General features: G+C 36.5%; 1 protein-coding gene across 1 annotated transcript in view; it reads left to right on the top strand.

The window, feature by feature from the left end:
* Mmd (monocyte to macrophage differentiation associated) overlaps positions 1-15,318 on the top strand; it is a 30,020-nt gene extending 14,702 nt beyond the window's left edge. Inside the window, exons 6-7 of the mRNA XM_076870614.2 lie at positions 1,713-1,782; positions 13,423-15,318. Of these exons, the coding sequence (XP_076726729.1) occupies positions 1,713-1,782; positions 13,423-13,623 (271 nt within the window). The 3' untranslated portion in view covers positions 13,624-15,318. The remainder of the gene's footprint in view (positions 1-1,712; positions 1,783-13,422) is intronic.
* The last annotated feature ends 2,000 nt before the right edge of the window (positions 15,319-17,318 follow it).

Raw genomic sequence — 17,318 nt, 5'->3', positions numbered from 1 at the left:
CTGCCTAAATTTTACCTGCATTTCAATACAATTTCCTTTATATTTGTACTTCAAAATAGTAGAAATACATAAATAGATTATATTGTTTTTAATAAATCTTTAGAACCATTTGGTATTCATTATTGGTGAACAGATTGCCATGGAAAGATATGAATGACATGTGTATGATATGATGTGGATGAGGGACAATATGGCCAAGCATTTTGGAATCAGTGGGACCTCATTTCTCATTCTAAGGCCAACTAGCCTTGTCCTCTGTAATTTACAGTCTTGAAGTAAGAAAAATAGCCTTTTGTAAGGTTTCTATGAAGATTGAAGGTAACAGTTATTAAGTGCCCAGCACAATACCTACCAACATAGGAACCTACTGGGTGTTCCAAATAGGCTTCCATAAAAAAAAAAAGGCCATTTGGAAGGATATCTAAACTCTTACTATTATGGCCTTGGGGCACATTTACAGTTCCTTATTAGAGCTCATAGTCACAAGTATTAAACAATATAAAAAGAAAGACTTATTGAAATTTGTCATAAGGGACTCACTGGAAATTAGGACCCAGATGTTCCAGTTCCTGATCCATAGCTCTTTTTATTATTTAAGATGCTTGAATTTGAGAAGCTTATAACCATGATATCATTGTCATTTAATTTACAGTTTATTAAATTCTTTATTTCCATGGTTGACAGAAGGGCTTTCAGAATATAATTTGTGTTTGTCAGAGAGTATTGTCTCATTTTCTCCTTTCAGGAGAAAGTGGTACTTCTCATTAATGTCTCTGTGATTTTGAAATTCACTCAAAATCTCTTTTGACCGTAATTAGCAGTGCCAAGTGGGTATATGTGATATATATAAATCCAAGGGTACACTTTGCTTCTTGGGCTCAAACTCTTAAATCATATACTCAGATAAAATGGGAAGTAAAGGAAGGGAGGCCTTCTGGTGTACACCAAACTGCCAAGCTCCTTCTTCTTCTGATATGGTTACTTCACAACAGGTTTTGAGTATTAAACACTAAGAACGAAGTGAATCGCCCTTGACCATTTAGTTTGGCAGACATTATTGAGCACTTAAATTGCATCCAGCACTGTTCTAGGTCCTGTAGATCCAAACATAAATAAACTCAGTCCCTGCCTTTGAAGAGACTCCAGTCTTTTATGATTAGATAGACACGTAAGTTGAATTTTAATACATTGAGTTCCTTGGAGTTTTCAGGTATTCTATAGCCTAATCTGATAATGATTAGGCTAGAGAATTGGAGTTTGTACAAATACGAAATGAAGACACAGACAAAATGCATCTCTTTCCTTAGGGCTGTTGTTTCTTTGCCCTTTATAAACTAGGTCCCAAACTTCATCCCCATCTGCCTTCATAGTTTGATGTTCTCTTAAGTGTGGATGGTAATGAAGACAGACACTCTAGGGTTGGAAAGGGAAAGATGTAAGGTGGATTGGATTCAATTTGGTAACTTTTGACACATGTTCTAAGTAGCATGTAATGTTTGCTGCCTTTTCAATCCTAGAGGAAATGCTAGGTCATTGTTACTCCCTGATGGTATGTTAGGTAGAGGCCTAGTGGTCTTCTTCTGAGGGATATATATCACTTAAGTAGTTAAAAGTTTACACTTCTCTTTTAAAATAAAAAAGGAAAATCTTTTATGTTAATGTTCTGTGTAACAAAGAAATGCTTAAATTCAAAAGCATTTCTCTTTTTGCAGGTACAAAGTGGTTGAGCTCTTTTTCTATCTCACAATGGGATTTTCTCCTGCCTTGGTGGTAACGTCAATGGTAAGAAAAGACTTCATAATTTTAGTTATTTCCTTTTAAATTTCTGGGGCTTGTAATATGATTATAAATATGATACATAGTGGTTTTCTTGTGTATTGTGGTTTTTTTAACTACTGCATGTCTCTTAACTACAGATTAAAAGGAAAATAAATAAATAATGAAATGTGCTAGACTCTAGCACTCAGTCCTCTCTGAGGCTTGGAGAAGCTATGTATTTAGATGTGTTTTTCTTCTTTTGATATCTTCAATATTTATTTGTTTCTTTTCTGTTTTTGATCCCACCATTTACCTTACTCTTGTCCCAAAGAAGTATGTTATTATATTTCTGATTGAACTATTTAGCTTCTTAACCCTGAATCTATGGAAGAGGGTAAATTTTGAGGGTAAATTTTTCTTCTTTGAAGAAAATATAAACTACTGACTTCTAAAATCTCAAGAATTAGAAGGACCTTAAAAGGCCATTTTCTTCAGTAGTTTGGATATTCTTTAGATCCCTTTGCTCTTATTTTGTCTTTCACTTTTTTTAATTAATATGTATAAATGGTACAAATTAATGGGTTTCACTGTGACATTTCCATACATGTATATATCATCCATTGATTATGTCTACTGTCTCTTTCACCTTTTCTCAGTCTCCCATTTTTCTTCACTGCTCTCCAACCCCCAGTGTGTCACCCTTCCTAGCCCCTAATAGTCCCTGACTTATTTCACTCAATATGTTCTCCAGTTCCATCCATTTTCCTGTAAATGATAGGATTTCATTCTTTTCTATGATTGGATAATACTCCATTGTGTGTGTGTATATATATATATATATATATACACACACACACATACATACACACACACACACACACACACACACCCCATATTTGTTATCTGTTCATCTGTTGACAGCATCTAGGTTGATTCTGTGTCCTAGCTGTTCTAAATAGTGCTATAATAAACATGGATATACAGGTGTCTTTTTTTTTTTTATGCTGATTTCATTTCCTTTGGATCCCGTTATACCCAGAAGCGATATAACTGGATCATATGATAGTTCTGTTTTTAGTTTTTTGAGGAACTTCCATACTATTTTCCACAGGGACTATGCTAACTTAACATTCCTACCACCAACAGTATGTGAGTTCCTTTTTGTCTACATCATTGCCAGTAGTTTTTATTTTTTATTTTTTGATAATATCCTTTCTAACTAAGGTTCAGTGGAATCTTAGTATAGTTTTGATTTGCATTTCCCTGATGGCTAAAGATGTTGAACATTTTTTTCATGTTTATTGGCCATTTGTACTTTTTTTTTTGAGAAATAAATTCAGGTCACTTGCCCATTTTTTAAATTGGATTACTTGTTTTTTGTTGTTAAATTTTTTTGTTCTTTATATTAATCTAGATATTAATCCAGTCAGGTGAATAGCTGGTAAAGATTTTCTTGCAGTCTCTAGGTTATGTCCATACTTGAGTGTCTCCTTAGTTGTGCTAAAACTAAAATTTGATATAATCACTTTGGTTCTTGTTTTTTTTTTTTTTTCCTGAGCTTTGGAATTCTACCCCAAAAAATCATCACCTATGCCAATATCATGAAGTGTTTCCCTTCTGTTTTTTTCCTAGTACTTTTAAAGTTTTGGGTCTTACATTAAAGTTTTTGGTCTATTTTGAATTGATTATTGAACAGGGTGAGAGATAGTGGTCTAGTTTCAATCTTCTGCTTGTGGGTATCTGATTTTCTCAGATCATTTGTTGAAGAGACTGTCCTTTATTCAGCGTGAGTTTTTGGCACCTTTGTCAAGAATCAGTTGGTTGACTATGCATGGATTTATTTCTGGGTCCTTGATTTTCTTCTCTTGGTCTACATATCTATCTTTATGTAAATAACATGCTGTTTTTTGTTACTATGGCTCTGTAGTATGTTTCGAAATCATGTATTATAAATCCTTCAGCATTGCTCTCTTTGCTCAGGATTGCTCTGGCTATTCTGGCTCTTTTGTGTTTCCATGTGGATTTTTAGGTTTATTCTGTGAAGAATGTCATTGGTATTTTGATGGGGATTGCACTGAATCTGTAGATCACTTTGGATAGAATGACAATTTCAACAATATTGATTCTCCAGTCCAAGAATGTGGGTGGTCTTTCCATCTTTTAGTATATCCTTTAGAATCTTTATTCAGTGTTTTGCAATATTCGATGTAAAGGTTTTTCACATCCTCGATTGGGTTTATTCCAAGGGTTATTTTGTGTATGGCTAATATGTATGGGACTTCTTTCTGATTTCTTTCTTAGTAACTTCATTATTGGTGTATAATAAGGGTATTGATTTTTGTACTATTTTTTTTTTAATATTTATTTTTTAGTATTTGGCAGACACAACATCTTTGTCTGTATGTGGTGCTGAGGATCGAACCCGGGCCGCACGCATGCCAGGGGAGCGTGCTACCACTTGAGCCACATCCCCAGCCCGAGTATTGATTTTTGTATGTTGATTTTCATATCCTGATATTTTACTGAAATTCTTTATCAGGTCTAAAAGTCTTTCAGTGTAAGTATTTTCTATATATAGAATCATTAGCAAATAGGGATAATTTGACTTTCCTGTTCCTTAATTGTGTACCTTTTATTTCATTCTCTTGTCTAATTGTTCTGGCTAAAACTTCTAGTATTATATCAAATAAGGGTGAAGGTGAACTTTCTTGGATCTTAGAAGAAATGCTTTCAGTTTCCCCACTTAGTATGATATTGGCCATGGGTTTGTCACATGTTGTCCTTATTATGTTGAGTTAGGATCCTTCTGTGCCTAATTTATTCAGGAATTTTAACATGAAGGGATGTTAAGCTTTAACACAGGCTTGCCCTGCATATATTGAGATGATCGTGTGGTTCTTATCCTTGATTTTATTCATGTGCTGTGTTACACTCATTGATTTGCAAGTGTGGCATGCAACCTTGTATTCCTGAAACCAACTTGATCATGGTGAATGTTTTGTTTGTTTTTAAGTTATAATATTTCTCTTTCCAAGGGATGTGGGTTTCTTCGTTTTTGTTTTTGTTTTAACTTTGTTTGAAAATATCTTTAGGGAACTTTCATGGGGAGAAGTATTATATTACCTTTAGTAGTCAGTTGCATATATATTTTGAATTCTTTTCACATTGAATTTCTGTTGAGAAATCAACGTATATCTGTCACTTTGATATCATTGCTTATAGTTTAATCCAACTAATTTTTTGTGCCTTTAGCTCAAATACTACAGTGACTTATGCTGTACATTTTTGCCATTAGCCATGACATTGATTAAAGAGACCCCAATATGTTTAGTTTGAACTCTCTTCCAAGCCTGCAATGGTTAGAATAACTGTACCTGTAATTTTACTCCTGAGCTCATAGGCACATTATAAGCACCTTACTATATACAGTGCTTGCCTTGGTCACAAAAATATCTGTAGGAATTAAAATGTGGTTCTGTTTTTTCTGGTAATATGTCTTAGGAAAATCTAACAAAATATGCTTCTTTGAGGTATGAGTTTTATGATGGCTTTAATAATTACCTACCACCAAAAAAATACATGTAATTTAGTTGGCAACAGAGAATTTTTAAACAGAGGGAAGCAAATGACTAAATTGGCCATGACAGCCATATAGTTAGAGGGCAACTCAGGACACCCAGAGCAATATAAGCAAAGTCTATGTAGATAGGTTACTAATTATTAGAGTAGAATTTCAAGTAAATTCCCTCTGGGTATTATAAGAACAGGTTTATCCAGTACTTTTCCTAGCCCAAATCTTTAATTGGTATTTTCATAAGTGTTACAATAGTAGGTGACTAAAGTTTGATAATCAAACAGGATAATCCCCACACTGCCCTCATATACCTTAGAATCCAGCAGGCAAATATAATTCATATTCAGTAAGAAGCTATAATGAAATTTTATAATGTCTTTGATTAGGGAAAGTTCAGACTGCTATGTGAACTCAAGAGAGAAATAACAGAGATATTTAAGCTGATTTGAAAAGATAAGTAGAAGCCAAGAGATGAGGCAAGGGTTATAGATAGAGAGAACAAAATGAAGGAAGCCTGGACTGGGGGAAGAAGCTTCAGCATTTTTGAAGAATGGAAAATGGTTTGTTGTTAGGAACATGCAGGGTGTCTTGATTGTGCACATATATGTGGTGGTATAGGTATGCTGGTGGCATAGTTTTGTGATAATGCTGTAGAGGTAGGCAGAAAGGACCGTATAAGTCATTTGAACCAACAAAGGCACAGTGTGAGTGAGGACTCAAATTCTTTGGTTCCAGTCAGTCACGAATATCAGATGTAACCCTTTGGCCATAGAGAACTACAAAAGAACGAAAGCAACTGGTTTTTGGCATTGCACACAGACATATAGAACTGTGATCCTTGAGAGAAGAGCTTTGAATTCTCCCCGCTTGTTTCCCTGGATACCTTCCAAATAGCAATAAAAGGAAGTAGAGCCCAGAGAGCAGCAGTCTGGGCATAAGAAGCAGAAGTTGGCATTTCAGGCTGCAGAGAAAGCTGCATTTTGGGGCAGGGAACTGGAAGGTGGGGCCTGCTGAGAGAAGCTCCAGAAATCTGCAAAAGAGTTTCCTTGACCAACTGTCAAGCTGAATATGTGCAGGGCAAAACTCTGCCAGCCCTTACTGAGAATAACTTTTTGAAGGTCATGAGATAAATGGAAATTCCAGAAAGTACACAGTGCTGGGAAACATGGAGTTTCATCCAACCCTGAGTGGAGAGATCACCGTGAACATCACAAGCATTCAGCTGACCCTGCCAAAGCCACAGCTTAGGAACAGAGCTATAGTAGCCCTAGATTGAGTACTATAGACCTACCATAACAATGCTCCTGAACAAACCTTGAAAAAGTAAAAGTGATCATTCAGGAAATAAAACTGTCTGCTAGAACAAGTCTCAACTATCTTCCAAGGAAATCAACAAAATCTACACTCATTAACAATTTGGTATCCACCATCTAGATAAATACCACCAGGTAGGTAAGAAGCAGGAAAATCACACATACCTAAGGAAATCAGGTCAAGAGAAACAGATCCAAAGATGACAGAGATGTAGAAATTTGCAAGGACATTACAACATAATGAGTAAACAGATGAGGAATCTCAGAAAATAAAAGGAGACTATAAAAAGGAAACCAAATGGAAATTCTAGACATAAACACTGTGCTGTCTTGAGAAAAACAACATTATTGGAGAGGTTTAACAATAGATTGGTTACTGTATAAGAAAAAGTTGGTGAACTTGAATCCAGGTCAGTAGAAACTACTCAGACCAGAGAGCAAGAGGAAAAAAAGAAGTGATTGAACAAAACCTTAGTAAATGTTGGACAATAATGAGTGGCTTAAGGAAGCGTAATAGAAATACTAGTTGAAATTTTCCCAAATGTGATGAAATCAACCCACAGATTTGCAAAGCAAAGCAGGATAAACATGAGAACTACACTTGGGCACATTAGTCAAATCACTAAAAAACAACCATGTGGGGAGAAAATCATAAAATCAGCCAAAGGAAAAAAGTAAGCAGAGAAGATTGACCACTGGCATGTGGTCAGAGTCAGTAGAAGCAGGAATACAGTGTGGTGGTATCATTAAAATGCCACAGGGTACAAACCTATCAGCTGCACACTGAAGCTCTCCTGATGGTCATGCCAAAAATCAATCAAGAAGCCAGAAGTGATAGATCTGCAGATGAATACAAAATACTGTTTTTTATGTTTTAATTTCTTCAAAAGGTAAGTGAGGGGTTGTAGCATTTTGAGGTAAACTAAATGACAACTAAGGGTGGGATGGAGAAAAGGAAGTGTACTGCTGTATGAGTTGTGATCTGGTGTAGAAGGGGGTGTAATAATAAAGGTGTATTGGGATAGGTTTAGAATGCATTTTGTAATCTATAGAACAGCCACCAACAGCAACCAAGACCCAGTAAATAGGTCTGCAGCTAAGTAGCCAAGAGAAAAGGTAAAATGGAATACCAGACTTACTCAGTTTAATCTAGCAGAAGCCAAGATAAAAGGAAAGTGGGGACAAAGAATGGATGAAACCGAACAGAAATCAAATAGTAAGATGAGAGGCTGAAGTACAGCCATGTCAATAATTGTGTATATTATATATAGCAACAGTTAAATGAAAATTCAAATTAAAAAGCAAAGATTTTCAGACCGGATTTAAATATAGCAAAACTCAGGTATGTGTGTTTTACATGCAACACATTTTAAAATATGAAGACAGTTTAAAAGTAAAAGAAAGGAGAAGATACCTTGTGAAAGACTAATCATGAGAAGTAGAAGTGGTTATACAATATTAGACAAAGTAAATATCAAGATGAAGACTATTACCAGCTTAAGAGGGGCACTTTGTAACGACATAGTTCATTTTAAGGAGACATAACAATCCTAAATGGGTGTGTAGGTTAACAATAGAGCTTCAAAATACGTGGAACAAAATCTTACACAAGTAAGGCAGAAACAAACCCAAAGTTGCAGTTGGAGATTGTAATACTCCTTTCTCAGTAACAAGTAATTCATTAGCACATGAACAAAAGTAGTAATAGGGACAGAACATTTGAGCACCATGATCAACAAGTTAACCTAATTGGCATGTCAGAATACTCCACCCAAATCCTACAGTACAAATTCTTTTAATCAAAATAAATAATATATTGGGCCATAAAATAATCCTCAGTGAATATCAAAGAATTGAAATCATACAGCAGAAAAGACACAGAAAATCCCCAAATATTTGTAAATAAACCCATGAGTATTTGAACTGAGTAATAATGAAAAGGCAATCTAACAATTGGTGGTAAGCAGCCTAATCAGCACTGGTGAGGACCTGTGCTGCTTCAGTTACTTGTGTTGGTGTGATGGTTGCTTTTATCTGTCAATTTGGCTAGGCTATTGTACCCAGATGTTTGTCAAGTGTCAGTCTAGTTGCTGGGAAGGTACTTTTTAGTTGAGATTAACATTTAACTCAGTAGAGAGTGAGTAAAAAACTATTCTCCATAATGTAGGTAGGCTTCAGCCAATCAATCAAAGGGCTTAGGTAAAAAGTCTGAGGTCCCTAGGAAAGACTTTGCCTCTAGATTTCCTTTGGTTCTGGGCTACATCAACTCTTCCTTGAGTCTCCAGCCTGCCAACCAAGCCTGCAGAATTCAGATTTGTTGCCCCCATAATTACATATGCCAGTTCCTTAAAATAAATCAGTACACACATACAAGCACACATGCATGTCCTATTGGCTGTATTTCTGATGAACCCAATTAGAAAAGAAGAAAGTTTTAGAATTATTGATCTAAGGTTCTACCTTAAGCTCCGGAGAAAGAGTGAGTTAACCTCAAAATAGTCAGCAGTAAAAAAAAAAAGAAAGAAAAGAAAAAATAGAGAATGGAAATTATTAAGATAGAAAATGAATTATCAAATACAGAAAATTAATGAAACCAAAGTAGTTTTTTTGAAAAGATTATAGTTGGTAATATCTTGATATCTCTATTTCTTAGATGGATCAAGAAATAGAGAAAACATAATGTTGTAAGGAATAAATTAGGGAATATCAACATAGATCCTATAAATATTAATAGAAAAATAAGGAGATATTATATACAACTGTATACCACTAAATATAGTACCAGTGAACATAGATGAAATGGACAAATTTATTAAAAGGCAGTCTGTCCCATAACAGACTCAAGAAGAAACGAAAGATCTGACTAGCCTACTTCATCTTTAAAGAAATTAAATCTATAATCATACCCTTTCTACAATGAAAACCCTAGGTCTTGATAACTTCATTGACACATTCTAACAAATAGTTAAGGTAGAAATAAGGCTGGTATCACCCTAATGCTAAAATGACAAAGACATTACAGGAAAAGAAAAGTGCTAAAGAAAACTTTATGAAAGAAGAAAAAATTTCAACAGAATATTTGCAAATTTGATTTATCGATATATTAAAAGAATAATGCATTATAATCAAGTTAGATTTATTTTGGGAATGCAAGATTGATACATCACTTAAAATTAGTCATTTAAATTCATCACAATGAGAGAATCAAGGAGAAAAACATTGGTCATTTCAGTAGATGCAGGAAAAGCATTTGGCAAAATTCAGTATTCATGGTTTGAAAGAAATTCTCAGAAAACTTGGAAACTTCATAAATCTCTTCTATAAAAAACCTGCCAGGTAATGACATAACTAATGGTGAAAGACTGAATGATTGAGAACAGGCAACGATGTCTGCTCTTGCTACTTATGTTTAGCATTGAACTGAGCTTCTAGCCATGCAGTAAGGGGAGAAAAGAATTAAAAGGCACACAGAGTGAAGAGAATAGATAGAACCATCTTTATTCACAGATGGCATTGTTCATGTATAGGAAATCTTAAAGGATCTACAAAAAGTTACAGGATCTGAGAAGTAAATTTAGCAAGGTAGTAGGATGCAAAATTGAAATAAAATAGTAAATACGTGTATAAAGGAGTACAGTGGGCAAGGGAAGTCTTTTCAACAAATATGAACTTCAATTTCACACCATACACAGAAATTAATTTGAGGTGTCTCATAGATCTAATTATAAAGCCAACACTATAAAGTTTCTAGAAATCCTAGAAACTTTAAAGAACATGGGGGCACCTTGTCATTACAGTTTGGGCACCAATTTCTTGGGTCATAGAATAACCAAGAAAAAAATAAGTTGAGCTTATTTGCTAAAAGTATTGCTCATCAGAAGACACTATTAAGGAAATGAAAAAAGCCACACACTGGGAGGAAATATTTGCGTTCTCCATATCTGACAAAGGAATACATCCTAAAAATATAATTGCAAAGAATTGAAATCATGCAACAGAAAAGACACAGAAAATCCCCAAATATTTGTAAATAAACCCATGGGTATTTGAACTGAGTAATAATGAAAAGGCAATCTAACAATTGGTGGCAAGCAGCCTAAGCAGCACCAGGAAGGACCTGTACTACTTCAGTTGCTTGTGTTGGTGATGGTTTAAGAAATGTGTGTGTGTGTGTGTGTGTGTGTGTGTGTGTGTGTGTGTATGGATGCATGTGTGTATAAATTATTGATTTATATAATATATGTACACACACCCACATATATTCAAATCAATAATGAAAGGATAATCTAGAAAATTGGGTAAAAGACTTGCACAGTCATTTCACACACACACATGCTATATGTGTGTATACACACAAAAAAAACCACATACATATACACCCCAAAAAATATTCAGTAAGGCTTTGGAAAGGTGTTCAGTATCATTAGTCATCAGGAAAGTGAAAATTAAAACCCCAGTGAACTACCACTACAAACCTTGTGGAATGGCTATAATTAAAAAGACAGAAAACTGGAACCCCTTAATATGTTGTTGGGAAAGTATAAAATAATATAATCACTTCAGCAAGTTGTTTTCTTTCTTATAAAATTAAACATATTAATCCTGTGATTCAACAGATATCACCCAACAGAAGTGAAAACTTACATCTATAAAAAGACTTGGGCAATAATGTAAATGTTAGTTTTATTCATAGTAGCCCCCAAATGGAAATAATTAGTAGACAAAATTGTGTTAAGTAAATCACTGGACTACTAAGCAATAAAAAGGGATGCATGGATATATGCTAGTACATGTGTGGATTTCAGAAAAGCATTGAGCAGACAAGAAACCAGAGACAGAAATGTATATAAAGCTCCACTTATGTGAAATTCTGTAAGAATTGGACTTGGTATGTGTTAGTGTAGCAACAGTGCTTGCCTTGGTAGCTGGAGGTCTACAGGATTGGAAAGGGTGCCAGTGAACTTTGGGGGTATTGGGGTCACGTGGATGTGTACATTTATCAAAAGTCATACCGTTCACTTAAGATCTATGCATTGCTTTGTAAATTAGTCATCAAGAAATTAATACCCCTGCCTGCCCCCACAAAATGAAAGTTCAAAAACCAGACCAGCTTAGTTCAAATTCTGACTCTGACATTTGAAAGCTATGTAGCTGTGAGCAAATTATTTAACCCCTCTGTTTTAGTTTTCTCATTTGTAAAGTGGAGTTTATAACAATACTTAATTTAGGGGTTTTTGTGGAGATCAAAATGAGTAAATACATGGAAGTGCTTCAAAAAGCGCCTGGCATGTAGTAATAATAATGACGAAAACACTTTGTTTTAGAGTTGCCTATGTTCTTGTCTTTGAAAGTTGATAAAGTAAATGGGGTGTCTTGAGGAACTATTAACTAAATATTTCAAAATCAGCTTTTATTAGATGAGTAACTCTTGCCACTTGGGGGTCCTGTGTCCCTTTGTGAATCTGACAAAGGCTTTTGCCCTCTCCTAGAAAAGTGCTCCTAATATACACACAGAATTTTGTATTAGTTTCTCTGTAACCTTGAGGAAGTTATAGATGTGTGTGATACATTGATTTTATTTTTGTTTTTACTTAAGTAAAAATCTGGCTAAAGTCCCTTCTTACCAAGTATAAGAAGAAATCTGATATCAGTCAACATGGGTTGGTGCCTTCCCCATCTTCAATCTTGCAAAAATGGCTCCTGTGAACTTTGAAGATAGGATTGCTCACCTGGCCTCACACCTGGTCCTTAGCTCATACTCATCTGTCATTGTCCCTGCCTTTAGGACCCACATAGAGCAGGTGTTTGAATCCAAGCTTCTGGCAGATTTGGCCACAGGGAACTGCTCCAAGGTTCATAAGTCTGCTGTCACCAGTCCCCAGGCCTCCAGGACAGCCACACACCTATCCTATCTGATCCTGCCATGTGCTGGCTTAGGTTTCTACTCCCCAAGGCCTTGCTGTACCTGAGCCTCAGGAATCCAGAGAATTGACTTTTTCCCTTGTCATCTTCTAAGCACTTTCTCTTCACTCTCCTTCTCATTCATACAAGCCAGTTTCATCTTGGACCTGCGTGTTTGAAAATCCACAACAGCCCAACATCTTATTTTTGTCCTAAAACACACAAGACTTTTGACTTCCTGTTCAGCCAAAAAAATGCCCAACCCCCAAGACAAAAAGCCCTGGAGACCCCTAGGAGGTTAGGAAATGTCTAGTTCTACATGGTCTGTAATCTTAAAGGTCACTTGGGCTGTGATTTCCTGTGTCAGCCATAAGGAAGCTCTAAGCTCACACAAGCAGGGGAAGTCTCAGAAAAGCAATCAGTGTAGAGCAGTGTGTGAGGAGGTCAAAGGGAAATGAAAACCTTGGCCGAGATGTAAATTTTTTAAGTGAAGGAGTTTGGGCCTGCTGCATAGAGCTTTTAAAGGGGAAGATGGAAACCAAGGATTACACTGTATATTACAATGAACTTGAATGTCTGAAAGTGATTACAGTCTGCTTAAACATGTAATAAATGAGCAGAATGTGCTGCTTTTTCATGTGGGGCCTGTAATGACATGGACCAAATCAAGACTGCCACTCTAAAGGGTGTACCCATCGAGTGTGTGGGACCTTTTAATGTTTGGTTTCTGTTTATGGATTAGGACTCTCTTCACATGAGCTTCTTATTGCCTAGAAAAATCAGGAGCCTTAGGGGGAATTATAGTTGTCTCTGCAGCTTGTCAGATCAGAGTAACATCAAACCCTTTTTGTTTATTTTTTTTTCCTCTGTTGACAGAATAACACCGACGGACTTCAGGAACTTGCCTATGGGGGCTTAATTTATTGCTTGGGAGTTGTGTTCTTCAAGAGTGATGGCATCATTCCCTTTGCCCACGCCATCTGGCACCTCTTTGTGGCCACAGCAGCTGCCGTGCACTACTACGCCATTTGGAAATACTTATACCGAAGTCCTACAGACTTTATTCGACATTTATGACCAGTCTGGACTAGGTCTCCAAACAGTATTATCTCAACTGTGGCACTTGGGAGTGGGGTAAGAGCTGAAAATTGCACAGGGAAAAAAAAAAAGCAATGCACTGACTTTCTTTATATCCTTTGAATATAATTACTGTGAAAGGTTAAAAGCTGTGTTCTGGATTTCCCCCCTCACAGCAAACAAATAAGGCAGTGAGTTCATTATTCATTCCATTCCACTATCATGAAGGACTCTGGAGAGACTTTGGCCAACTGATGTTTACAAACCAGAATTTTGTATTTTAATTTTACAGATTTTACTACATGATTTTTCTAAATTAGTAGGTCACGTTATAAAAGTCAGTGCAATAACAAAACTTCCTTTTTAAGAAAAAAAATTCTTTCTATCACTTTCCCATTCACTGTGTAAAGAATCATGAACAGAACTTACACTACTTTTTACCATGTTTCATCTTGGCATAACATGGTTATTTTTTAAATAGAAACTTTAGTTTTTTGTAAATTTTTTAAAAATATTTCATTGACCTGCCTCTCTGCGGCTCCTCATTCATGTTGTGAATTTTTGCTGCAAGCAGTCAACATTCCACAAATGAACAAACATTATACCTCTTCTGATAGTTTTATGAAGTGTGGAAAAATTGCCAATTTTTAAAAACTGCAGTTTTCCAAACTTTTCTGCCAACCTCTGACTCTGAATTCAGTGCTGCTTTGGGCCATACACTTGACACGGTTTGGCTTACCAGTGATGGAAAAGCATTTTGATATCATTAACTTTTTCAAAAGATCCAACTTTTCTCTATGCCTTTGCCATGTTTTCTTCAGGGTCTCTTTCAACAGTGGATGAGTATTCTGTGTATTATGCTAGTATTGTTGGGCTGGCCATCTGCTAAAAACTTCTTAAGAGCATTATGAATTACAGTGAAGAGTGGTATTGCCTGTTCTGTGCCCAACAGGTTAGGTCACTGTCACTTAGCGCTTATAGTATCAGTTTGATATTCATTTTAAATTGTGAAATCAGATTATAAATTCACATTTCTGCCTTTCCTCTGCATCTCCCGATATACTTTTTTTTTTTTTTTAACTACAAAAATATTTAAAGCATTGTTTGACAGGTAGAAACTTGTATCTGTAGTCCATGAGTTATATCCTGGCTCAATGGAGTAGTATTTATATATTATTTTTGTTTTTCCTCAGTGTGTTGTATTACAGCTAATGTGTTAGTTGCTTTGTTGGTTAACCTCTCTTGTTGGTGTTGTAAGAAATGAAATAACCTTGCCCTTAGTTCGGGTGCCAATACTGCCTATTTTCTAGCAATGCACTTGCTCAGTGGAATTGTTGAATTGATAATTAGCTTATTAATTCAAATTTTGTACTGATGTAGCTTTAAAAGAGAGTTTATTTTGTGTGTATGTTTAGAACTCTATGATTTTGGTAAATTATAGGGGAATAGAACTGATGTTTGCCAATGAGTTCTTAATTAGGCAAGGTACCCAGCGACATCACCACCCAGACCACCTCTATCTGCATGATTCTGAACATCTGGATGCCTGTTGTTTTACTGTGTATATTTTATGTTTAACATATGAACTTTTGTAGATTGATTTAAAAATCTGCTTAAAAGTTACACTGTCAAAAACCACTAAAATGTATGTAAAAATTGTGCTATAGATTAGAATAAAATTGTTACTTGGATTTATTCCACTGTCTCTAAATCAGATGACTCTGAAAATAATAATGCATATTTGAGATCTTCAGTTCATGTTGGCATTTACAAGTTGTGTACTATTTCCTTTTTTAAAAATCATAATGGAAAGAAGAATATGCCCTCTCATTTAGAACTTTCTAGTCTACCTGTTAATAATTGAAATTCCAGGGCCAGCTCAAACATTAATCAACACTCTTATCAATCTAAAATGTGCTAGTCGTGGCCTGAAGACAGTTTTGTAGATGATGTCTCTTTACCAAGAGCAGCCTTTTGGTTGAAGTTATCTGATACACTGCAGTACTAAGGTCACAGACTTTTCTGTTACCAGCCATACATACGTCATGTCATACTGTAAATCTAACCACTCTGAGTGATTGGTGCAAGAAACGAGGATCAAAGAGATTGTAAGGGCTTCATCCTTAATCAGGGAGCTGGGACAGGAATCCAGGTCTGTCCCATTCCAGAGCCTCCCGTTCACCGTACACCACTCTGGAAAAGAGTCAGCAAGAACAAATTAAAAGACAAAACAAAACAAAAAAACTTTTGAACTGAAAATTGATTGAGTATGGGCCTGGAAAAGAAGACGCTTTTACATGCAGCATAGAGTCTCAATAAACCCTCAGACAGTGCTCCATCCAATCTAATTTTGAGAATTGCATGCCCTGAAGCAATATTATCCCCATGAACTCCAACCTCTAGTTCACCAGGATCACTTCCTCCAATTCTAGAGCACACTGCTGCCCTGTCACCTTCCTGATCAGCATGTCCAGCCTAAACGGTTTCTAAGGACCAGACCTCTCTACTCAACTGCATAAGTGTCCCCGGGCATGCTCACTTATCCTGTCATTACCTTTCCCTATCCCCCTTTCATGCTTATCTCTCTGAAATTTCTCATCTTAGTTGATGGTGTGGTCACCATGGTTCATTGTCTGCTGTCCATCCATTCATTCATCCATCCATCCTTGGTTTCTCTTCTCTCAACCTTAGCAGCCAAGCAGTAAACCAAGCTGTCACCTCTGCCTTAGTCACACTCTGATCAGGTTCCTCACCTCCTTTCCCACTGCAAGGCCTTAAGAAGCCCTGGCTAGCAGTCCGCAGACTACTGCAGCTACTCCCTCATTTCTATCCCTGCCACTCCTCAAACAGGCTTGTCCTCCACACTGACACCAGCATTTTCTTCCTGAAATAAAACCTGAGCATGTGTCTCCCCAGCTTCAGAACTTCCATTGTTGTTAGCCTGTAAGACTCATGCCAAATGCCTTAACCTACTCTTCACGTGCAGATTCCTTGTGGACTGCCCTCTCCCCCAGCTGAACCCCTTTCGACACCAGTGCTGCTGGTGAACTTCACAGCCTCTCTCTCTCTTTTTTTTTTTTTTTTTTTACTTTGGTAACCATGCTTTTGCGCCTGCTGTTGCTTGGCCAAATCTCTCTGCTGTGCTGTTTACCCCAGCCCCACACATGGTTATTAGTCCTCCTCTTTGATTCTGCAGCCCTGATACTCCTTCATGGCCCCTGTAATATTACATTGACGGTGTTTACTGTCTTTCCTTTTTTTTTTTTTTTGTGGTCCTGAAACCAAACTCTTGGAAGGCAGGGCTGAGTCTCATCCACCTCTATTTCCAGCTTGGAGTGTAGCGTTGGGCTTAAGGTAAGGACAGTTTGTTGAATGAAAAGAGAGAGAATGGAGGGTGGTTAGGCATGGTGTTGTGAAGGACAGAGACTGAGAAAGACAGATTTTGGTTTTCAGCAAGTTCATCTCATCCATCATGAGCACTGAGCTGGGCTCTAACTGACTGGCTGGAACCTGACCTTCAGCTTTTTCAGAACATTTGGAGCAACCACAGGAAAGCTAATGAGAAACTGGAAATTGGGGTGTGAATATTAGTGTGCTTTGAATAAGAAAGAGTCAAGCTTGTTTATTGAAGGTTTCATCAAACCTACTATCAACAGTTCATAAGCTTGGAAAATTATTTCACCTACTGTATTTCC

The sequence above is a fragment of the Callospermophilus lateralis genome, chromosome 11 (genome assembly GCF_048772815.1).
Source record: "Callospermophilus lateralis isolate mCalLat2 chromosome 11, mCalLat2.hap1, whole genome shotgun sequence".
Lineage (NCBI taxonomy): Eukaryota > Metazoa > Chordata > Mammalia > Rodentia > Sciuridae > Callospermophilus > Callospermophilus lateralis.
The sequence above is the reverse complement of the archived record's forward strand: the minus strand, read 5'-3'. Positions and strand labels throughout refer to the sequence as shown.